Source organism: Aquila chrysaetos, chromosome 5, assembly GCF_900496995.4.
Source record: "Aquila chrysaetos chrysaetos chromosome 5, bAquChr1.4, whole genome shotgun sequence".
In the NCBI taxonomy this organism is placed as follows: Eukaryota; Metazoa; Chordata; class Aves; order Accipitriformes; family Accipitridae; genus Aquila; species Aquila chrysaetos.
In genome coordinates, this window is record NC_044008.1 from 40,926,834 (window position 1) to 40,951,765 (window position 24,932).

At 37.8% G+C, this 24,932-nt stretch overlaps 1 protein-coding gene across 7 annotated transcripts in view; it reads left to right on the forward strand.

Moving 5' to 3' along the window:
* SCAPER (S-phase cyclin A associated protein in the ER) overlaps positions 1 to 24,932 on the forward strand; it is a 170,930-nt gene that overhangs the window by 45,442 nt on the left and 100,556 nt on the right. For all 7 annotated transcript variants that reach the window (XM_030013421.2, XM_030013418.2, XM_030013419.2 and 4 more), the window contains 10 exons: positions 687 to 857; positions 1,351 to 1,426; positions 1,888 to 2,005; positions 2,338 to 2,449; positions 2,936 to 3,076; positions 7,025 to 7,180; positions 10,944 to 11,086; positions 15,024 to 15,105; positions 16,281 to 16,433; positions 17,639 to 17,746. In XM_030013421.2, the coding sequence (XP_029869281.1) occupies positions 687 to 857; positions 1,351 to 1,426; positions 1,888 to 2,005; positions 2,338 to 2,449; positions 2,936 to 3,076; positions 7,025 to 7,180; positions 10,944 to 11,086; positions 15,024 to 15,105; positions 16,281 to 16,433; positions 17,639 to 17,746 (1,260 nt within the window). The remainder of the gene's footprint in view (positions 1 to 686; positions 858 to 1,350; positions 1,427 to 1,887; positions 2,006 to 2,337; positions 2,450 to 2,935; positions 3,077 to 7,024; positions 7,181 to 10,943; positions 11,087 to 15,023; positions 15,106 to 16,280; positions 16,434 to 17,638; positions 17,747 to 24,932) is intronic.

Genomic DNA, 24,932 nt, shown 5'->3' on the forward strand with positions numbered 1-24,932 from the left:
AGTTTGGTGGGATTTGTGTCTCTTGCGAGCATCTTACTACTGATGAGTTTGCTTTGAACACAGATTTGTGTGTTGTGGCACATTGTTTGGCAGCCGGAGTGGAAATGAACCAGTCAGTACTGGACATTAGAGAAGGAAAAGACAAATCAGTCAGCATATTCAGGCTTACATTCTTGCCTAACTATTTTGTCATTCATGTTGAAAAACAAGGATAGCCTGAGATTCCGTTGTATTAACTGGTAAATTTTACAGATACAGTTCATCTGCAGATCCATTTTAATCTTTAAATAATACTTTGGCACATGATTCTTTTTCTGGAGATAAGAGCAGGGCATGCCATTAACATTTCGGAGTATGCATTGCGTGGTCCCTAAGACTAGGTATTTAGAATAATTAGAGAACTGTCTTTGTTGCTGTTTATGACAGTGTTTGTGTAATATGTTTTGGAATGAATGTGAATGGTAATTAATTTCCTAAGTGTTTCATGTAGCTATTAAATGAGTAATAGTTGCTAATAGTTTTAGTGGGGTTTGTATTTCAGCTACCTTTGCAAAATACAGCAGTAAAGGAACTGCAAGTAAATAGAAGTTGAACAAAATGTCGTATAATTCATATTAACTATATGGAAACACTTTTTTGTGCCTGCTCCTGATTTTGGTTTTTTTCTGGTTTCGTGTTTCCTACAGTCTATGGCAGAAGTCCTTGCTAAGAAAGAAGAGTTAGCAGATCGCCTGGAAAAGGCAAATGAAGAAGCCATTGCTAGTGCTATTGCAGAAGAAGAGCAATTAACAAGAGAGATTGAAGCAGAGGAAAACAATGACATTAATATTGAGACTGACAATGATAGCGATTTCTCTGTGAGTGTTAAATTTATTTTAAAGTACCCAACTTGAAGCTGTCTTTGATGTCAGCAGAGTATGAATATAGAATTTGTTAGTGTTCGGTTTTGCATTAATGTAATCTGGTTTACATGCAAGTAAAGTAAATAATGTCATGTAATAATTATACCATATTGTCTAAGGTGTATTTAGCTAAACTCAGCAGCACAGTGCTGCTGACTGGTACAAAGTGCTCTGATGTTGCAGTCATTGTCCTGCTGCCTATTTCTGTGTGCAAAACTGGGAGAGCTGGGACTTGTTATTTTCATTGCTACCACACAGGAGCTACTCTAGGTTGAAGCAGAAGTCTCCATTTCTACTGTCAGAAACAGCAGGAACAGCATCTGTCTTTGAGATGGCTAGTTCAGTTTGGAAACGTTGCTGAATATTGCTGAGTTGGCACTGTTTAATATGTGTGTACACCTGCGAATTGAGGTTTATGTTTTTACGTCTGGATCATATTAAATTTCAGGCTAGTATGGGTAACGGAAGCATATCTTTCTGCGGTATGTCTATGGACTGGAATGATGTTCTGGCAGATTATGAAGGTAAATATTCATATATTACTGTGCTTATGTTGAAATGACAGTAAAAGTTAGAAAAATGCCCATTTTACTCATGGCTAGTTAAGGTTTCAGAAGATCCCCCTAACATCTAATTATTATTCCAAGTTATATTATTTTTTATGTTATTTCCTTAGGAAAGATGGACTTGTGTGTTCAAACTATCTCTGTGCGTCTTTGTTCTTCAGCTCTCTTCTCCCATCTCTATTAGAATTTTAAAATTAGTTACGCAGTTTATCTTAACATTTGGATAAAAGCGTAATAAAATCATTAAGCATTGAAAATGCACAGGGTTTAGACATGCTTCAGTCTGTGTTTGCACCTTACCTAAGTTCAAGAGAACCCATTTGAGAGAGAACTTGTAAGAGGGACTAAGCCTCGTTAATTGCACTTCTCCCAGAAAAGTGTGTTTAAATCATCTAAGGCTTTGTTTTCTTTATGTACAGCTCGTGAATCATGGCGCCAGAGTAATTCTTGGGGAGACAGAGTGGAAGAAGAGCCTGCACGTCCACCTGGACATGGAATACACATGCATGAAAAACTGTCGTCACCATCACGCAAAAGGTTTTAGAGTTGTTACCTGTCTTGATTAGCCAGTTAAAACAAGCAACCAGACTCATGGCTGCATAGTTCATAAATCTACTTTCTTTAAGTCTGTGGGTGGAAAGTGTTATAGAAATCAGTATATTATTTTCATAATGAACTAGGCTTATGCTACATTGTCAATTAAATAAAGATTTGAAGACTAGAAGAACGGTATTTACATTTAGGGGACATTAATTGCCCTCCGGTGGTCTGTTTGTTTTCTCTTACTGAAAATGACATAGAAATGTTTGCAATGCTGTCAGTTAATGTTGTCTCACTTGCTTTTGCTCTGCTTTGTTTTTTATTAAAAGAACAATAGCAGAGTCCAAAAAGAAACATGAAGAGAAACAAATGAAAGCTCAACAGCTGAGAGAAAAGTTACGTGAAGAAAAGACACTGAAGCTTCAAAAATTAATGGAGAGGGTAAGCTTTCTGTAATACAAAGGAGCCGGTCTGCTGCCTTTCAGTAAAGCTTTTTTTTTTTTTTTTTTCCACGTAGTCTAGAAATGTTAGAGATTAAAACTAGTGGTGAAACGAAATTTTCCTTGGAGTCTGAGTTCACATAGTTTTCACAGATGACTCGTACATCACAGATATTACAGAAAGCATTATTTCAAATCATGAACTTCTATGAGACTGTTGCTGACGTACTATACTGACTCAGATTCAGGGAACGCATGATAAAAGTAGAAATGTGTTGCATGTATCTGGCATAAATGGTAAAACTCACCAAACTGAAGCAGTTAGCAAATCAGTATACTTTGGGTTAAACTTAATGTAGGCTTTGTGTAGAGCATCAAAATGTTTTATTACTGTAAATAAAGCTTCAGATATTGGGAAATTTTGTGGAAAAATTCAGGCCCTAATTTCAGTTACTGTACTAGTAATGAATTTACTCATTATATATAGGAGAAAGATGTACGGAAATGGAAAGAAGAATTATTAGATCAAAGACGAAGGATGATGGAGGAAAAATTACTCCATGCAGAATTTAAACGTGAAGTGCAGCTACAAGCAATTGTGAAAAAAGCACAAGAGGAAGAAGCTAAGGTAAGCTATTTTGTTTTAAAGAGGAACTATTTAATAGTTATGCTTGTATATGTTTTATACCTTGGAGTGCTAATGAGTAGGTTGCGAAGAATGGTGCAAGTTAGATATGAACACGTGTGAACTGTGAAGCTGATAAATGCTGATCTCTCTCTAAAATGGAAGAATTTTCTCTAATATTAATTTAAAATTAATCAGCTGTTATTAGACGTCATGGTGGGTTGGACTGGAAAAAAAGATGGGTTGAAATAGAGAGCTGATAGTCGTCTTGCTGCATTTGTTCCTCACAGAGAGTATGGCAGCATTTTCAGTGATAACTAGTCCTCCTGGAAGTAGTAGAAGATCTTATTATCAATTCTCTGCTTTCCAGCATGTAAAATGAGAAGTGGGGAGAGCTCATTGCTCTTCTCCTTTGTTAAACATCCATTCTAGATCCAGCATTCTGCGTCCTTAAACAGTTCTTTTGCTGTGTTTTGTACCACTAATGTTGTTCAACAGTTGGAAATAAATAGAAACCTACAGTTAGCACATGGCAATTATTGTAAAATAAGTATTTTGTTTAGTTCTCTTCTGACTTCAATATGTAATTTCATAAGACGAGCACTAGATGAATGCTTTTTGGTTTACCTTACTCATATTACTTTGATAAACACTGTCACGGTTTAACCCCAGACAGCAACTAAGTACCACACAGCCACTCGCTCACTCCCCCTCACCCCGGCCTGGTGGGATGGGGGAGAGAACAGAAGTGTAAAAGTGAGAAAACTTGTGGGTTGGGGTAAAAGCAGTTTAATAATTGAAAAAAATAAAACATAATCATAACAACAACAATAATAAAATTGTAAAGAAAAGGAAAATAACATAAGGAGAGAAACGATATCCAAGAAAGACAAGTGATGCAAATGAAAAACAAGTGCTCACCGCCAACCTACTGATGCCTAGCCAGTCCCTGAGCAGCGGTAGTCCCCCCGGCAGCCTCCTCCCCAGCTTTATATGCTAAGCATGATGTCATACGGTATGGAATATCCCTTTGGTCAATTGGGGTCAGCTGTCCTGGCTGCATCCCCTCCCAACTTCTTGTGCCCTCCCCCCCCCCCCCCCCCAGCCTACTCACTGGTGGGATGGAATGAGAAGCAGAAGAGGCCTTGACTCTGTAAGCACTGCTCACCAGTAACGAAAATATCCCTGAATTATCAATGCTGTTTCCAGCAGAATTCCAAAACATAGCCCTGTACTAGCTACTATGAAGAAAATCAGCTCTATCCTGGCCAAAACCAGCACAACATAAATGAAGTATTTTATTTTAAAGATGTTTTTTCCCAAGTGAAGATACATGCATCTCCTTGAAACTAAAATGTTACATCATCATATAATGACCATGTATCCCAGCTGTGATTGATGCAGCTGTTCATCTGTATTATTTAAGATAACCATGACTGTATTGGGTTTGTGTGGCAAGGTTTTGGTAGCAGGGGGGTTACAGGGGTGGCTTCTGTGAGAAGCTGCTAGAAGGTTCCACTATGTCCGACAGAGCCAATACCAGCCGGCTCTAAGATGGACCCACCACTGGCCAAGGCCGAGCCCATCAACAGTAGTGGTAGCACCTCTGTGATAAGATATTTAAGAAGGGAAAAAAAGTTGCAGCGGGCACATGAATGGCAGCCGGAGAGAGGAGTGAGAACATGTGAGAGAAACAGCCCTGCAGACCCCAAGGTCAGTGCAGAAGGAGGGGAGGAGATGCTCCAGGCGCCGGAGCAGAGATTCCCCTGCAGCCCATGAGGAAGACCACGGTGAGGCAGGCTGTCCCCCTGCAGCCCAGGGAGGTCCACGGTGGAGCAGATCTCCACCTGCAGCCTGGGGAGGACCCCACGCCGGAGCAGGTGGGTGCCCGAAGGAGGCTGTGACCCCGTGGGAAGCCCGCGCTGGAGCAGCGTGCCAGTGTGCTCCTGAAGGACTGCATGGTCATGGAAGGGACCCGCGCGGGAGCAGTTCGTGAAGAACTGCAGCCTGCGGGAAGGACCCATGTTGGGGAAGTTTGTGGAGGACTGTCTCCTGTGGGAGTGACCCCATGCTGGAGCAGAGGAAGAGTGTGATGAGTCCTGCCCCTGAAGAGGATGAAGCGGCAGAGACAATGTGTGATGAACTGACTGTGACCCCCATTCCCCATCCCCCTGCGCTGCTGGAGGGGGTTAGGTAGAGAATCCGGGAGTGAAGCTGTGCCTGGGAAGAAGGGAGGGGTGGAGGGAAGGTGTTTTGAGATTTGGTTTTATTTCTCATTACCTTACTCTGGTTGCTTGGCAATAAATTGAGTTAATTTTCCCCAAGTTGAGTCTGTTTTGCCCGTGATGGTAATTGGTGTGTGATCTCTCCCTGTCCTTATCTTGACCCCTGAGCCCTTTGTTGTATTTTCTCTCCCCTGTCCAGCTGAGGGTGGGGAGATAGAACAGCTTTGGTGGGCACCTGGCATCCAGCCAGGGTCAACCCACCACAATGACAAAACTGATTTAGCTTTTTTTACTTAGTCACTGTTTCTGTCTGTTGGATTAGAATGATTTCTAGATTACCTAATTCAGTCTAACATACCTTCATTATTATTTCATTGCACTGGTGTGACTTCTCTAATCATATTAACTAAATCACACTTGCCATAATTCCCCAGCTAAGCAGGTGTTTCAAATATTGTGTGTGTTTAAATGTGTAAGATCTGCTGCCTCTTGAGGTTCTTGTGTTCTGGAAATAAAGGTTAATTGGGCCAGAAGGCTTTAGAGAAATAGCTGATGAGTAGTATAGCTGAAGGCCATGGTAACTCTTGCTGCCCAATTGGTTATCTAAATTCCCAGTGCTTAGTTGTTTACTGAACTGTGAAATCCATTCTGTAGATGGATTCTAGTCAGTACACAAAGCAACAAATATTATCCTACAACCCTTTACATGATCTGTTGTTGTCTGTTCCTATATGTTCTTTTTACTCATTTCTTCTGTGGATTCAGACAGAGCATGAACTTTGAGTACAGCAAAAGAATTTCTATTTCAATCATACGTCTGAGTATGGTTTATCGCTGATAAATTTTTATGACTTTCCTCAATAGCTTTGGTTTAAAATTTTTATTTTATTAAATCAAAGTTAAGTTAGAGTTTGATTTTTCCTGTCTGTATAAGTTTCTAAAGCATTTGCATTTAAAAGCCTGAAGTTGACAAGAATTTTGTTCAGCAGCCTTGTAGCAAGGACAAAATATTTATTACCTTCATGAACCTAAGTAGTAGAAAAGCATTTTCTTTGATATTTTTAGTATACACAATAAAGTACTTTTAAGTTAGCCTTTTCATATTATTTTCTTTTTTTTATTCTTTTATGTTGCACTGTGCTGTGGCTGAAGAAAAATTTATGTATGTTTGTGAAATAGGCTATACTGATAAGAAATATTAAGACAATGAGCTTGTTCAGTTTTTTCTGATTCATAGTATGTATGTTTTCCCTTTTTTATTCAGTAAGTACCCATATATTTAAAGTTAGATCAAAAGACCTGTTGGATTCTACTAGCACTTATGTATTTTACTGATTTATCCAGCTGGGCCTTAGCACTCCACATTTTGTGAATGAGAGAATAGACTAATGAAGTGTCATCACTGAGAAGACTGGGAAGATTTTCCTGGTATTTACCCAAAGTTTCTTGTTTTTCTGATAAAATTCAATTTCTCTTTTTTTATATTCCATGGGCTAGCCAGTTTAAAAAAACCCCAACAAACAAAACCCCAAAAGAAATTTAAAAAAAAAAAGGCAACAAAAAAACAAAGCCTTACTCTCATCTTGGTAGTTTTCCAACTCATTCTGGTGAAGTGTCCCACCAGTTTAATTATCAAATGGATAATTAACAAATGGGTGGAATCCCTGAAGAATGAAACTTATTTCAGCTTTTCAGATATTTTCTTACACTTTCTGATTATTTACAGGTAAATGAAATTGCATTTATAAACACCTTAGAAGCTCAGAACAAACGTCATGATGTATTGAATAAACTAAAAGAATATGAACAACGCTTAAATGAATTACAAGAAGAGCGTCAACGAAGACAAGAGGAAAAACAAGCACGTGATGAAGCAGTTCAGGTATAATATCTGTAGTTGCAGGGGAACAATGCAATATGTATTTGTTTTTTAATTTTGGCTATGCAGTCTTTGTTGCTTTATATCTTACCTCCTTTGTTCAACTTCAGAAAAGTATCTTTTAATGTTTCTCCTTTGTGATGTTTCAGCAGTAAGAAGGAGAAAGGTAAGTCTTAAAAGCCTCTATAGCACAGGTCTTACAGATGTTGGGTAGATGATTCATTCCTGTCTTAAGCTTTTTTAAAAAAAAACATTTGTTACTCCATTGTAAGAAAATGTTTATGTTTTCTTAACACTTAAAACTTTGAGTGAGGAAACAGAAAAATACTCATCATATGCCCACTGTCATAATTACAATAGTTTTTACAGGATCAGTGAAAACCACAATGCAAATGTGTTTTATGTTCCTGGAATCCTGGTGTGGAGTGGTGTGTTGGTGTTTTTTGTTGTTTTGTTTGTTTGTTTAATACAGCATTCCAATACAGAGTTTTCCCAGCCTCATGCATCCACTTTATTGGCACTGTTCTCTATGTTAGAATCTAAAACATAAGTTTTCTTCTTATGTAAACTCTTCCTCCTTCTCTATATGTACCTCAGATCACCTCAACTGTAGATCACCTCTGAATCCAGCTTCTGCCAAGCTTAGTACTTAGGATTAGCAGCTGATTCTATCTCCTTGTTGAATAGTGGGGCATGTTACTGACTTCAGGGGCTCAGAAGCCATTTTTGAGACAGAAGGTACTCCAAAAGTGCTAGATAAAACTCTTTTTGAGAGAATGTATTGTTAAAAGTTTCTGGATTTCCTAGGATTGATTGCATTATCAGTGATCCTGCTTTTGTAGTTACTCATACTCCCTTATTCTAGAATGCAGCTTTCCTGGAGTCTCTTTCTGGGATTTGGGGTGTTTTTAACTCTTTCTTGTCTCTGCCATTTTTTTAGTCCTTTCCCATGTTGTGTAGGCATTAGGCTGTTCTTAGACTGGTAGTTGAACTAGAAGAAACACTGCAGACAAGTTTTCAGTAATAAATCCCACTTATGACCACACTGTTCTCTCCGTATCCTTTCTGCCATCAAGTATCAAGCTGATGCTTCCCGTTACGCTTTCTCCATGCACAAGTTGCTTAACAGTTGAGCAAAGCCCTATATTTTGAGGTATGCTGTAGCTTCCCCTGCTGTCCTGTATAAAACAATGTGTATTACCGTCACAGGGGAGCTTTTCCTGCGCTGTTGTGGAGCTGGACCCACTCCCAGTATAATAACTTTTTCAGTAGTTAGTATAACTACAAACAAATAATTCCACTTCAGTGAACTGAAATGAATCATGAGAGTTCCGGCCTATAAGTATGAATATAATTTTATGCAAAAACTCCTCAAACACTGGAAGAATACATTTCTAAACATAGCTACTTTATGTTTACTGTAACAGTGATGGACTTCAGCTATACATGGAATTGCATCGTTTAAAATCACAAGGATTCTAAAAATGGTATAAGATTTCAGTATCTGTGCAAACTGGGCTGTTTCTCTTTATCTACCTGAACAATGTCTTTGTCAACCTCAGGTATTTCTCAGATCCATTCAGTAAAATCTATTGCTTCTTCCTGACACCAACTTCTGCAGAATCACCTTTAAACCCTTCCTTCCATCAAGCTTATTTTAACTTTTTAATTACAGGATCTACTAAAGATTTTATTTTTTGTAGCTTTTAATTGCTTTTCCATTTAGTAGCACTGGTGCGTAATTAAGAGTGTACAAGCTATACTGGTATATTTTCAAATGAAAACTCAGAGGTCTTTGTAAGGAATGTCCAGCAGAACTAGTATTTGGTTTTGTGATGCACTGGGTGTATTCTGTAAAACAGTTTGCGTTCTTGTTGATTTAATAGTACGGTTGTATTGAAATATTCCATATCTTGTCTTATTTCTTTTATTAAGAAGGAAATTAATGTATTAGTGCAATGCTGTTGCTGAAACTTTATGCAGGGAAAAAATACGGCTACTGTGAAAGCCACAGTTTTGATTATCCATTACCAAGCTATATTGCCTGTGGAGATGAAGACAGTGCAGTTAACATCATATTCATTAATATAAAATGCTGTGCATGAAATAAAAAAAGTTCACTTATTTTTGTAGGTCTTCATTTCTTGAATAAAGTATAAGGTTAATGTTTTCTGCTTTTAATATGTCTAAATTTTTGTAAAGCCAATATTTAAGAGCACAGGGCCCTCATCTAACCATGTAAAAACGTTCACCATTCCAGCAAGTTTTGGCACATGCTAATGAAATCTCATACTGTCTCCTGACAGGAAGATAATTTATTTGCTAGTATAGTGATGTGTGTTCACAGTGCTGGAGTTTGTGGCAAGGAGTATATTTTAAAAGTGTATTTAAATATCTATTTTTCATTTATTCTGTCATACAAAACAGACTAATTTTTTAGTAAGATAAGGATTTGAAGAACACATTAAAAATCCAGTTCTCCCCACACTTTCAGCTAAACCAGATAATCACATTTCCTCTTCATAAAACTCACCAACTTAATGTCTATTCATAAATGTCTTATTCAAATATGAGGTTTCAAACATGCTTCATTTTTGTTTGTTGCTGACAGTAGTATAGCCATTCTGTCAGAAAGGTTTACAATACCATGTGTAGTTTCTTAAATAGTCACAAAAAACTAAAACATGAGTAGTGAGAGAAATCACATATTCAGTGATAGCACAACAATTGTCACAATCTGTTTTGTTTTATAACATCATTCAAATAGTTTCAGAATCATAATTTAAATATTAATATTCCATGGGAGCATATGTTATTTCAACATTACCTGTATCCTGTAGGATGTTTAAAATGTTTTCAAATACTGTCACTAATGAACTAGTTTTATAAGCTTTTATAGTGGATAGACTTTTTCAGGATGACCAAAGCATATGGCCAATTAATGTGTGTCGTGGTTTAACCCCAGCCAGCAACTAAGCACCATACAGCTGCTTGCTTGGTCCCCCCACCCCCCAGCAGGGTGGGGGGGAACAGAATTGGAAGGGTAAAAGTGAGAAAACCCGTGGGTTGAGATAAGAACAGTTTAATAGTTGAAATGTAATAATAATAATCATAATCATAATTGTAGTAATGAAAAGGAAAATAACAACCAAAAAAAAGAGCGAGAGAAGTAAAACCCAACAAAGACAAATGATGCAAATGAAAAACAAGTGCTCACCACCAACTGACTGATGCCCAGCCAGTCCCCGAGCAGTGGCCCCCAGCCAACTTTCCCCAGCTTTGTATGCTGAGCATGATGTCATATGGTCTGGAATATCCCTTTTGGTCAGTTGGGGTCAGCTGTCCCAGCTGCGTCCCCTCCCAACTTCTTGTGCCCCCCCAGCCTACTCACTGGTGGGTGGTGTGAGAAGCAGAAAAGGCCTTGACTCTGTAAGCACTGCTCAGCAGTAATGAAAACATCCCTGAATTATCAACACTGTTTCCAGCAGAATTCCAAAACATAGCCCTGTACTAGCTACTATGAAGAAAATCAGCTCTATCCCAGCCCAAACGAGCACAATGTGCAGTTTAGTTCATCCAACTGTGCTTTCAGTGTATGTTCAAGCTCATATTTGCCTATTATTCCTTTATCTAGTAAAAACACAGTTCTTACTCTGTCATGAAAGTAAGATAAAATTCTATAAGCAGATGTTAAAATACAGTTTCCGTTAATTCCTTTTTTGTTTTTCCCTAAAATAAAAGTTAAAATTTACTTTTCTATGAGTAGGAGCGCAAGAGAGCCCTAGAAGCAGAACGGCAAGCCCGAGTTGAGGAGCTGCTGATGAAGAGGAAAGAACAAGAAGCACGGATTGAACAGCAGAGGCAAGAGAAAGAAAAAGCACGAGAAGATGCAGCACGGGAGAGGGCCAGGTAACTTTGCGATAATTTCGTTGGGTCCCTGCCCTTCACCGTTACTGGTTCCAACAAACTGTAGCTTCTCTATAACAACAGTATGTTCTTAGCTCTTCAGGCTAAGTGTTTTAAAAAGTATCATTAATAAATATTCTTGATAAATAGTTTGAAAGAAGAAATCAGGTGAGTAATCGTAAATTCTGTAATAGATTTTTGTATTCCTTAGATACATGCACAATATAACATGCAAGACTGTATTTTATTATATTCATCTTAGCTTTATTGCTAACAAGACCTTTTAATAATTTGCCTTTTTCATATTTTAGCTTAGTTTCAAAGGAAGCAAGATTAATGTCCCTGTGTTCCCCATTTCCTCCACTCTCCAGTAACTTGGACTTACTGGCATCAGTTTGAGTTCACCTTTTTGTAGACACTAGAGATTACATTTGTGAAGCACAAAGCCGGGAAATCAGGCTTCATTAATTCTGCTGCCTACGAACTGCTTGGTTTATGTTTTTGCCCATAATCAAAAGTTCATAAAAGGGTTTTCATACGGGCTCTTCTCTCTCTTTCTTTTGAGCCAAACATGAGGTGCAGGGAGAATGAACGTTGGGTGGCATTGCAGTGTGTGAGAGGGGTTTACTTTCAAGTCTGATTCAGGAAAACTGCTTTCTGCTTCTTGTTTAATTTGCCAAATTCTATTTGTATTCACATCCTATTATTCCCTCTTTCCCTACAGTTCTACTGCCACAAGCATTCCATAAAACCTAAATAGAAGTTACATTTTTCCTATGACAAGAAGTGTTCACCAATGGTTCTTTAAACATTTCTATTGTCACAGCTTGTTTTCTTCAGAGTTGTCATGAAGAGTTTTTTTCTCTCCAAGTAAAATATTCAGAAATGTATTGATCACCTTCTTTCATCTTCCAAAGTCATGAGTAATTCTACCTTGACATCATAAAGAGATTCAACTTTCAATTAGATGTTTAATGAATGAATTGTGGATAGGATCTATGGCCTTGCCCAGGACTTCATGGACTTTTCTCAATATATTGATCCAAAGTCACAATGAGATAGAGTGAGTTGGACGGGATCCTTCAGTATCTTATTCTCATTCATAGACACTTGAGGAAGATTAGGACTAACGGGGAGAATTTTGGTTGTGACGTTTTGGGTAGATAGACACTGTATGTGTAAGGCTTCTACATCTTTCTGAAATTTGAGGAAACCCTCACAGTAAGCAAATGTGTGATAATTGTCCCATTGACATCTTTGCCTTCTGAGGTCTTGTACGGTTAGAACTTGTCTAAGGGCTCAAGGCATGTAACTCTTTGCTCTGTTTAATCAATTTTAAATCTGCCACTTTGTTGCACCCCATTTATTTCATTATGACATGAAGAACAACAGTTTTCGTTTGTCTTCTGTTAGTACTGTGTTTCAGCAAATTTCCTCTGTATTTGCTACTATAGCACTCAGTTTTCAAATGCTTTGTACTTGATATTGCAGTACTGTGCTTGCATTTGTTTGCCAGATGCTGATTATGAGACAGAGATTTTTTCCTTTTTTTTTTTAATAATTTTGGGAAAGAGTAGGAAAGAATGTATGTGTGGTATGCTACAGTCTGGTGATTCTGTTATGTCAGAATGGCCTCAGAGTCATTGCGTCTCCTTAATAACAGTTCTGAGGTTTCTCTAGCATAGTAGAGTTAGAGGAGGATTCAAAGTGTCCTGGTTTAGAAGCTAAGGGAGAGATGAGCTTGACAGGAAGCTGGCTGTACTGTCCCTTCCGTCTTGGACTTCGGCATGTTTTGGTGGAACCTCAGGGTATCATTTGGTGTTTTGTTTTGTTGTTTTTTTTTTTCCTGCTGCTAGGATTTGCCTCTTATCCTGAAGATTTAATACTTGCTGGAATGAGTAATTTTTGGAATATCTGCTTAAAGTTTCTTCAGTATAAGCTTTACCATGTGCATCTGGTGGTGATTAAAGCATCTGTATGAAAGGAATAGTGTACTTAAAACTGACTTTAAAAGCCCCTCTGCCCTTATGGTACATTAACTTGATTCCAGTAAGGTTTTAGATGTAATTTCAGAGTATTTTATATTCCAGAGAGTTGAAATCCATAATATGGAAAATTTTGTTCTTGTCAATAGAAATCGTAAAACTGTATAATGTAACCTAATCATGTAAAAAGCATGCTTTTCAGAAGGGCTTGTACAGAAATAATGTTGATGCACTATAAATTGAAACTTCAGAGTTTTGTTTCAAATATTATTAATCCAAAGTATGCAATATTAATTTGTCATAGTTTGTAGGATTAAACATGCTTAAAAACACATACTGAAAGAAAGTGCTAAAATAAGCTTTGGGTTTGGGTTATGTGTTAGCTGTGATTTGTTTCAGCTCATGGTGTGAGTCAGGAGCTCTTTAAAACAAAGACTGTAGTTCAGTCTTTCTTTATATACCTCAAGGGAGATAGCACATAAACTACCTAATGCTTCTCATCCATCATCTCTTCCTCACCCCCCTTCCACGCCCATGGTGATTGGAAGAGTTCACTTATACTTTCTGAAAGAACAATTGTGTGTAGTGTTTATCGTTAGACTTGCTTCCTCCCCTGTGTTCTTTCCTATCTGCTTTTATATTTTCTGTGGCTTTTTGTTTTAAAATGTTACTTTATCTGAGCCTGCTACTTTTACTGAAATGACCTTGTTTTTTCTACAAGTTTTCTGTTTAAAAAACCCAAACAAACGGAAATCCACACAAAACAAAAGCCACTGCAGTTTGAATAATATTTTTTTGTTAGCCTTTCTAGTTTTGTCATTCAAGTACTTTAATTTTAGAATGCCTTTTTAAAAGATGGCTAATGGTTTTGAATGACTTCTTAATTGCTCAGTTTTACTCAAAGCTTTCGTTTCTTCTTTTGGCCTTTCACAGCTGCCAGACTTCTAGAAGTGTTTCTCTCCCATCCCAATTCTTTTTGTACTAACAGCATGAGTAGGTGACTTTCTTCTTTTTTAGGCTTTAATAGCTCCCTTGGCTTACTGGTCATTAGTGAGTTGTTCTTGATGAAACTGTTACCCGCAGGTTTCCGCTTAACAGTTACTGTAACAGATCAAGTTACACTTCTTGTTCTTTCCTTACACAGGAAAAAAAAAAAAAAAAATCTTAATACCGTGATGCTTAGGGGATTCACAGGCTCTTACTGACATCCATATGCATGACAGCTGTGCTTTGGCACTTTGCTGGGGAGGAGAAGGAACGTTGCTAAAAGTGAAGAGGACAACTGAAGTTTGAGGCACGATTCAGTTTTTGGAAGAGGCACGTAGGGCACACAGGTTCAGTGAGCAAAATAAGTCCCGACTGCAGTTATCTACAGAAGGTGACAGTAAGATAAATACCTAATCTTTTGCTAACCATTGGTATCTTGAACATTTAGAATTGCAGTATTCTAGAGCATCAATTTATCACTCATGACTATCATTTGATGTTGGTCAGAGTTTTATCTATAGGTTTATATATTCAAACTTCCACTAATCATCATTTTTATAAAAGGCACTGCCCTCGTTGCTGTATGGTTTTTCTTCGATCTGCCATTGTACTTCTCCCCTTTGGTTCACTGACTATAGCCATTGGCTGAAGAATGCTAATGGTGGCAGGTTATCACATTCATCACTATTTTATAGCATCGTGTTGACTATCGTTGCTCTGGTTTGGACTGAGGTTTAATCCAGGCTCTGCTACAAAGGTTCAAGTGTCTGCCTTTATTAAATTATTGAAATTAAAGCATCTGTATTCTCTGTTAACTAAGTTGCTTTTTGTTGTCTGTCTTTTCTACTGAGCCATCTTCAGCTTTGTTTTTTGGGGTGCTTGTTCTCCATTTCAAGCATAAATTAGTCAATATTATGCATGCTTTACATTATAACAAGTTTTCCCTATGTTTATTATGTTTTGGTTAGAGATCGAGAAGAGAGGTTGGCAGCTCTTACTGCAGCTCAACAAGAAGCCATGGAAGAACTACAGAAGAAAATTCAACTGAAGGTATAAAGTGTTACTTTAGTTACAAAATACATCAACAGTATAGAATTTCTGCAGAATTATTTTCTGTATATATGTTTTATTTGGTGAAGATGTTACAGTGCACTGTGCAGTGTCCTGAATTACATAACTTTACAAGAGATTTTTATTTAGACTTTTGCATTAGGAGAAGGACCTTGCTGTATAACATACACTGTGTAGTTTGGAAAGATCAGGACTGAGCTCTGTGGAATTCATAAATTTCAAAGCTTTGAACATGAGAACAAGTAAAGCTGTACTTCCCAAGAGAAGTCAAACTAATTTTGAATTAAGTTGTGAAGAAAATCAATATATAAAAACTCACGCTGTTTAGTAAAGACATTTCACCAAACAGTCACACAATTTGCTATCTAAAGGTATTGAAATTGATGCCATCAAGTGTGGCATGCTACTTGCTTTTGTTTCATGAGGGACTCCAGTTATTTCATATTTTGAAGAGATATCCACTATTTTTCAAGATATTTAAAGACTTCTAAAATGGTAAATTACATTTTTAAGGTTCTGAGGTAAAACTATGTATTAAAGTTTCAATTAATGATAAATTATGCAAATTTTTATTCTAGGATGGTTTACGTATATATACAAATAATTTTTCATTTCAGTGTAATTCTTTGCTCTGATCCCAGTCTGAAGCACCATAGCTACATTTAGTTGTACTGTAAAATGCAGTTTTGTTATTAAATACAGGTTCATACCCCAGCCTCTGTTTTCAAGTAATAGTTGAGAGTTTGTTCCATTCTCTTGAGGGTTAGGTATGAAAACCCTCTGAAAGAATCCAGTGAACCGTGCCTGCTACTGCAGATAAATAACAAGTAATTTATTTTACGTTAATTTGTACTTTATGATTTCATATCTGTTAGTGAAGAACAAAACCAGAACTGAGATGTTAAATGTAACAAGAAAATTTACAGAAGGATTTGCAACAGATTATTAATTGATGATCAGCTATAAACCGAAAATAGTGCTGATTGGTTTTTTTTCATCGTAGCATAATTTTATAGTGTCTATGATGTGTGGTGACTTTTAATGTCTTTCAGAAATAAAAAATTGTTTCAATTTAACAGAATTTCATCCTAACTGTACAATATTTGGTATTTTCCAATATTTCTTTGCTGTCACTTTGATTATTTTCCATTCAGCACGATGAAAGTATTAGAAGGCACATGGAACAAATTGAACAAAGAAAAGAGAAAGCAGCTGAATTAAGTAGTGGAAGACATGCTAATACTGATTATGCACCAAAACTTACACCATATGAACGAAAAAAGCAGTGCTCATTATGCAATGTAATGGTAAGTTGGATAGAGGGAATACTGTCAGAATTGCAAGGCCAACCTAAGCCTCGAAGCTACAAATTATGCTTCATTCACAGGGGAGAGTACTGCACATCTACTGTGTCCCTGCTCTACTCTTGTAAAGTACACCTTATTTGGGATTCTTCTGTCTATAAATCAGGTGGTTGAGAGAAGATTTGATAGAACTGTACAGTCATAGGTAGAATAGAGAGTGTGGACAGTACTCAGTTATTAGCTGTCTCTTCTAAGAAAAGCAAGAATTCGGGAGGGAGCATCAAATGAAGGTATTTAAAAGCTAGATTTAAAGCAAAGTAAAGAGCGTGGTTCTTAATATAGCAGGTAGCTGAGCTGTGAACACTTAGTTATCAAATTCTGTAGATATTTGAATTTAATATGAGTTCATGGAATGATTGGACAAATTGCATTGGATTGAAATTCACTGAAGGTTACTAGGTACAGAGAAACCACATCAAGCTTGAGAAGTTCTTGAACTGAGTTTGGTTGGAGGCTTAAAAGTGTTGAAGGGGAGAATCAGTTCGCTTTGTCTCTTCTTCTACTTTTCCTTAGGTATCTTATTTTTGGTCACTGTTGGAAGCCAAGTGCTTTGCTAGGCAGACCTCCGATCTCAACAGGATATCTCTTCTTGTGTCTGCCGTTCCATATGTCTGAGGAATGGTGGAGAAGAGGTAGCCATACAGTCACTGAGTAGGAAGCAGGGAGATCTGTTCTTGCTGATAACTGGTTTTACTGATTTGCAAAGACTGTGCATTATTGAATAAAGCCTTATATCCTGCTAAGCCTTATTTCTCTGATTGCTGAATTAAACAAGATTGCACGGATCACTTTGAGCAGTGCTGGAACAGAAACTCAGGTTCAGCAGACTGCAGTCTTGTATATTCACTGATCATGAATTTCAGAATGAAAGTCCAATATATGAAGTTAAATGAAAATGAGACGAGAAGCCAAGATTTTTTTTTTTTTAAATCTCTTACTGTACTGCTGGCTAGCAAATCATTGTGTAATATACTCTTAAGTCCTGCATGAAAGATGTTAATGTAAATTAGGTTGAGGAATAAAGTACTGTGCTTAAAATTCTGAACATACTCCTGACAAATTGGCATATATTATATTTAAAATACTGTTATTTATAGATTATGGAATTATCGAGGAAAAAAATTACTGTTAAGTCATTGTCATTACAGATTTCGTCAGAAGTATACCTTTTTAGCCACATTAAAGGGAAGAAACACCAACAAGCTGTGAGAGAAAACAGTAGTATACAAGGACGAGAGCTTTCAGATGAAGAAGTGGTAAGTTTTGTAATATTTTTTTCCTATATTACTTCCAGTTTTAACTGCTATCCAGCTGAATAGCCTAAGAAAGTCTTGAAAATTCTTGTAAAGGAACTGAACAAGAATATTTGTGTTAGCATGGGAATAATAGTGCCTTTTTGAACATAGACTACCAATGAAGAGGAACAAAAGAAACAGTGGGTTCAACTAGTTCAGGCAATTGCCGTTTGAAATAGATTGCGTATAAAATATGACTAATTGTCTTTCTATTAATCCAAAGGTGTTTTTCATTTCACTGTATTCATCTTTTCATCATAAAAATCTGATGTGTTGCAGGTGTCTGTATTTTGCCTTACCTTTTTTTTGTTCCTTTCTGTTGCTTAAAATATCTTACTCCTTTTTTAGGTTGTCAGATGTGCTATCCTATGCATCAGGGTCAATAATACTGAAAACTGTAGTGCTACATTATTTTAAAATGTAAGATTGGAAACGCTTTACAAGTATTAGCATTGCTAGAAAGAGCAACAGTTAGTTTTTCGGTAGCTGCTTTAGAAGAGTTGGCATTTACGGTGATTTTTTAGGAACCATTGAGGACATTTCATACTAAATCAAGAAACTATGCTGTTTTGAAGAAAAGACTTCTGAATCGTTGTCTGATTTAATTTCTCATTGCTGGTGCCTGAATTGAACTACAGTATTAAGTCAAGGCCTCTTCTACGAGACAAATTATAACAGTCAGACTTTGAGTTCTGTCTTATCCAAAAAAATCTGTGAATGCCCATGTATTATACCTGTCAGATGTTACGAAGAAATACTGTACAAGCCAATTCTCCAGAGTTGATTCAGATTTAACTTCATTGTGTTCGGAAATCTGTTTCCAGCCAAGCTGATTCAAATGACACTGCTCAGCACTTCTAATTTTTGGCTGTCTCCTTCTTTCCTTCACAGTTCTTGTTACTATTTTTATTTGTTGAAATCTTCTCTTTGTTTACAGCTTCTTACATCCAGTAGTAACATGTTTTCTCTTCCTTTTTTAAAAAGCTTTGGAGAGTTAAGTCTCTGAGGTATTGAAATCCACAGGGGTGGTTATCACTGGAAAAACAGAAAAAGAAAATTGGAGAGATATGGTAGTCTGGAGGAATAAATTTTTGCTGAGTTGCAGTATGCCTACCCCTTCCTAACTGTAATGAAAGTACATAAACTATCCTTCCAGGTTTTTTTTTTCCTCTTTTACAGTGGTTAGTGGGAGTTGTGTGGTTTTGGATTTGATTTTAGATGCCAGGTTTACCGAATTGGATATATGGGATAAGGCTTCATACTGCATCCATTTTCCTGGAAATACAAGCTGTGAGATTTCCCAGAATCTTTCATGTTGCTACATGTACCAAAGTGGGGGCAATCTATAATATTGAAATTTTCTTGTATCTGTCTAGCCTTTGCTTCTATCTGTCTAGCCACTGATAATTGAACTGTGGTTGTTGCTGGGCACCTGTCTCAGATGAATATGGAGGAAAACAGTGAACTAGATTTTTTTTCTGACTGGGTGTTATGCTATTCACAGCATCTAATTTGATAGCTTTAACAATTCCAGCTTCCAGAAAAAGGGATCATGTTATAACAGCTGCGTTTGTGCCCATTTGATGAAAAAGAAGTTCCACTAGAGGGCACAGATATCTTGATTTTTGTGGTGTCCAACATCATATGCTTAAATCCAGTGTTTTTCAGCAAAACATTTTGATGTGAACTTAAGACCAAGATTAAGGTTAAATGTATGGGATCTCTTGAAAGCATACCTGGTGCAGGAGCAAAAGGAGAGAAGAGTTTTAACTGGATGAACAGCTTGATGATTACAATAGCAGATTTAAATATCCTTAATCAAGATGGTGCACAGTATTTGGCATACTGGCAACATATGGATGCTTCCATTGTTAGATATTTAATATATTATTTATAACTATATTTTAATTAGTCCAAGTATACAATTCTGAACTGCACTACTGTAATCTGAAATTTCCTTCACCTGAGGCCCTCTCTGTTTGGTATGGGGTTTTTTCCAAAGAGCAGTAATAAGATATACATGCTAGAGATAGGTCACTGTAAAGTAGAAAAGCAATTCTATTTATCAGAGAAATCTGCTTCGTGTACCTCTTTATTCAGCATGCATAGTTAATGCCGAACTTTGCCTCCCCCACACCTAAAGCATTCAGTAACTTTAATTAAGTTTTGAAATACTTGAGAAGAAGTTCCCAAAGTATTATATAGAAGTAAAACCATATTCAAGGGAAGCATTACAATAATCATAGTTACTTAATTCATCACTGTTTTCAATTTTTTAGTCCATGAAGGTATCTGTAGTGAGAACACACTTGTACTACTTAAAGTTATTACTTGTCATCTGTGATGTCTTTAGATTATATACATCTTGTCTGTGACCCTTCTTCTTTGACATAAAAGATTTTATTTATATCACCTTTGACCTAATAAAATTTCACCTTTAACCTTATGCACTTGACACCTCAAATAACTTACTCTTGATCTTTGACTCATTTTGTGTTGAGCCTGTTAAGTATAATAGGTAGCTGCCTAGAAAGAAAGCTTTTTTTTAATTGTAATCCAGCCATAGAATTTCTTTATTACTTGAGAAATCACAGAAAGACTTGAAATATGTTTATTTTGACTGTATTGGTATCACAGAAGGAAAGATTTAAGTATCTTCTTAAGACTTTGGAAACTGATTTAAGTAAGTGATTATATAATATGTTTTCATACAGTAAGGATTTTTGTTGGTTGATTTGACTGTAAGCAAAAAGGTAAAAGCTGTACTGAATGATCATTGGCACTAATTTCTCTGGGCCAGGTGGATGCTAGTAGTTAATCTTGCCAGGTATAAAAAGAAACTATTATATTCTAGGTTTTTTGCCTTTGCTATAGAATCTATAGGTTTTGTATTTTACAAACATTTTCAGAGATGAAAGTAGATTTCATGTTGGAGCAGTTTTCCATTGTTCTGGAATTAAGCATATATTGTGCTTAATTCCAGCACATATTGTGCAAGAGCTGACAGCTAGTATTAGATCATCAATAAGATTAATTCACTTGTAGATGTGATATATTTGGTGAAACTCTCAAAGAAGATAGTTTTGTTATGAATGAAGATACTAAAAATGCAAAAGCATGAAGTTATTTCTAAGATTGTATGACAGCTTCATTTCATCTCAGCTTTTTGGGTTTTCTTCATTTGGGTGTTTATTAGTCTCCAGCTGAAAAGGACGTAGATTTCTCTTAAAGCAAAAATCTATTGATTTTGAAACAGTGGTCAACTTTTCTTTTGTCCGGTCTCTTATAAATACATTCATTCATGTAGATGGCAAAACTCTTTCAGCAGGGTAGGCTTCAGACTAAAAGTCATCTTTCCTTCATTATATTTCTGAAACTTGCAATGCTATCACTGTCCCGCATCGTTTCACATCTTTCACAGCACAGTAACAATGTTCTGTCTACATTTTCTCTCTCTGGCGTGTCTTCTTCCATCAAACTTACAGCTTTACCTTCTTTTTACGTTGCTATTTCTATGCTATTGATTTCCTGTCCCCTCTCTTAATATTCATATTACTTTCAGTTCAGCAAAAGACATAAACAATATATGCAGTTTGGTTTCATTGACTTAACTGGACTCAATTAGTATGTTTGAAGGTATGACCAACTGTTTTGCTGAATCAAAATCTGTGTGACACAAAGGGCTTTTGACTTAAAGGCCATCACTGAAAAGGGGCCTGCTGAAAGCCATAGGACAGCACACGGTGATTTCATTAGACTGAGGAGTTTCTGCAAGGACCTTGTAGGCGTTTGCTCCCACCTGTAGCTCCTAGATTATTTATTCATTTTTATGCTCCTCTGCTTTCCCTTTTTTCTTTGCCTTTCTTGTCTATCCTAGTTTGCTTTGAGAAATACACATAACATCAGTAATCCTTACAGCTTGCTTCTTTTGAACCATTGTCCTATCTCTTGTCTGTATCTCCTGTCATTTAAATACCATGGTTTAAAGGCACTTTTAGAGTATAAATCATGTAATTCTATGCAGTCTATGAATGTTTCTAATAAGTGAAAAGTACTTCTAAAAAACATATGAAATAGATAATTTGGCAGGGGTTTGGTTAGTTTCTCTAAGGTGCATGCTAGAATTTTATGTATTCCAAAGCAGGATGGAGGAATATTAATGAACCTTTGCGTATGTGAAAAAAGTGCATTTTTTGTCAGGGAAGAAAACTGACTCTGTTGTCATGATATAAATGAAACAAAGAACTTCTTAGAGGTGTATTTAGATCAAATGAAAATATAATCCCATGATGGAGCAAAGAGATTGTTGTTGCCTGAAGATTGACAGCATTAAAATGTGAGGATTTATAGAAAGACGTGGTTGGTTGAGCCCACCCACATTCCTTTTTAAAAAAAAACAGGTAGTTGGTGACTAAAGCTTACTCTGTAGTGTGGGTTGTCAGGTTGGCTGGGGTTGCAGTGCAAGCCTTTTCTGCCATAGGTCTGTCTAGATTGTAGCAGGGTCTGATTTACAATGTGCATAACTGTGCTGGCAAGTTCCCCTGGTACAGACACTACTCCACTGGCAGGATTGCGCTTTTGCCAGGATGTGGTGAGAGGCTGCCTGAGAAAGCAGAGTTGTGCTGGTACAAGTTCTGTTCCAGCCATGTAAGGTTTATAGCTAGCACAGCACACAAGCAAAGTTGATGTTCGTATGAGTTTGAATTTCTAAAAGCTTTTTAGGGGCGAGAGGTTGTTTTTCTTTAAGAAATCGAGCTGTTTTCTCAAAGTTGTGTGTTGCTTCCATTATTGCTTTCAGAGGAAATTACTGAGGGAAATAGATGTGGGAATGTTTTCATGCCTGGCCTTTGTTCTTTTTCTTCTGTATTTACAAGGAGCTTTCTTGTGTAGAGACATGGTGATGCCTGGACTTTGCTAATTATTATTTTTTTAATTCACTGAATTTTAATTTTCATTAAGATTAAATTATATATAACTTTGTGCTTGGGATCGCCCCAACTAATGTGCAGGACCTTGCAGTTGGCCTTGTTGAACTTCATGAGGTTTGCACAGGCCCACCTCTGAAGCCTGTCGAGGTCCCTCTGGATGGCATCCCTTCCCTCCTGTCTATCAGCTGCACCACACAGCTGGGTGTCATCAGCAAACTTGCCAAGGGTGCGCTCAATCCCACTGTCCATGTCGCCGACAAAGATGTTAAACAGCGCCGGTCCCAGTACTGACCCCTGAGGAATGCCACTCGTCACTGGTCTCCACTCGGACAGTGGGCTGTTGACCGCAACTCTTTGAGTGCGACCATCCAGACAATTCCTTATCCACCGAGTGGTCCATCCGTCCAATCCATGTCTCTCCAATTTAGAGACCAGGACGTTGTGCAGGACAGTGTCAAATGCTTTGTACAAGTCCAGGTAGATGACATCAGTTGCTCTTCCCTAATCCACCAACACTGTAACCCCGTCGTAGAAGGCCACCAGATTTGTCAGGCAGGATTCACCCTTAGTGAAGCCATGTAGGCTGTTGCCAATCACCTCCTTATTTTCCATGTGTCTTAGCAGAGTTTCCAGGAGGATCTGCTCCATGATCTTGCCAGGCACAGAGGTGAGACTGACTGGCCCGTAGTTCCCCGGGTCTTCCTTTTTTCCCTTTTTAAAAATGAGTGTTATGTTTCCCCTTTTCCAGTCAGTGGGAACCTCCCCGGACTGCCACGACTTCTCAAATACGATGGATAGTGGCTTAGCCGCTTCATCCGCCAGTTCCCTCAGGACCCGTGGATGCACCTCATCAGGTCCTGTGGACTTGCGTACCTTCAGGTTCCCTAGGTGGTCTCGAACCTGATCTTCCACTATGGCGGGCAGCTCTTCATTCTCCCAGTCCCTGCCTTTGCCTTCTGCATCCTGGGCAGCGTGGCTGGAGCACTTGCCAGGGAAGACTGAGGCAAAACAGTCATTGAGTACCTCACCCTTCTCCATGTCCCAGGTAACCAGGTCCTCTGCTTCCTTCCGGAGAGGACCCCATTTTCCCTAGTCTTCCTTTTATCACTGACATACCTATAGAAGCTTTTCTTGTTGCCCTTGACGTCCCTGGCCAGATTTAGTTCTATCAGGGCTTTGGCTTTCCTAACCTGATCCCTGGCTGCTCAGACAATTTCTCTGTATTCCTCCCGGACTACCTGTCCTTGCTTCCACCCTCTGCAGGCTTCCTTTTTGTGTTTGAGTTTGTCCAGGAGCTCCTGGTTCCTCCATGCAGGCCTCCTGGCGTTTTTGCCTGACTTCCTCTTTGTTGGGATGCATCCCTCCTGAGCTTGGAGGAGGTGATCCTTGAATATTAACCAGCTTTCTTGGGCCCCTCTTCCCTCCAGGGCTTTATCCCGTGGTACTGTACCAAGCAGATCCCTGAAGAGGCCAAAGTCTGCTCTCCTGAAGTCCAGGGTATTGTGTTGACAACTGTGGTTTTAGCCATCTTTATTTATTTTGAGGTTCACGCTAAGTAATGAAAGTCCTTAGCATTCAGTTTTAAGCTCTCTTGTGTTTGACTATTCAAGGCTCTGGACTAAAGCTTTCATGTTAGTCTGATTTTTTTTTTCGACTATGAACTCTGTGTGCCTAACGTTTGCAGCCTTGGTCTTATTCTGGTGTATGTTTGCACTCCCGTCTCTTTTGAACATTTGAATGATTAGTTATGACCATTACAGTACAAGGAGATGATCATCATCTTGACTCAGCTCTGGTGGTATACAATACGTAAGTCATTTCTGGGTAAAACAGTGGTGCATATGGTTTGGTCATATGTTGAACAATATTCCTCTTTCTTTTATCCACAGAGTTACAGAATATAGACTTCATCGTAAATTCTTTTTTTTTTTTTTTTTTTTTTTGTGTCTGATTATAGTTTTCCAGCAGTAGCCTATTTTTCTTCTCTTGCTCAGCAGAAGCAATGTGTAAATCACCTGCAGACAAGAGCTCCCTATCCCAATAAAGCCTCAGGTTCTGGTTCAGTTTGCTTTACTTGTTTGTTCTTTTTGTTTTTTTGTTTTGGGGGTTTTTTTTTCCTGAGGAAGGGAGGATTTTTTTAGAGAGGGGCTGGAGGAATGGAATTAGGCCAAGCATCTGTGGTCCATTTTTGTTCATGGATGTTTCATACCTGTTGGATA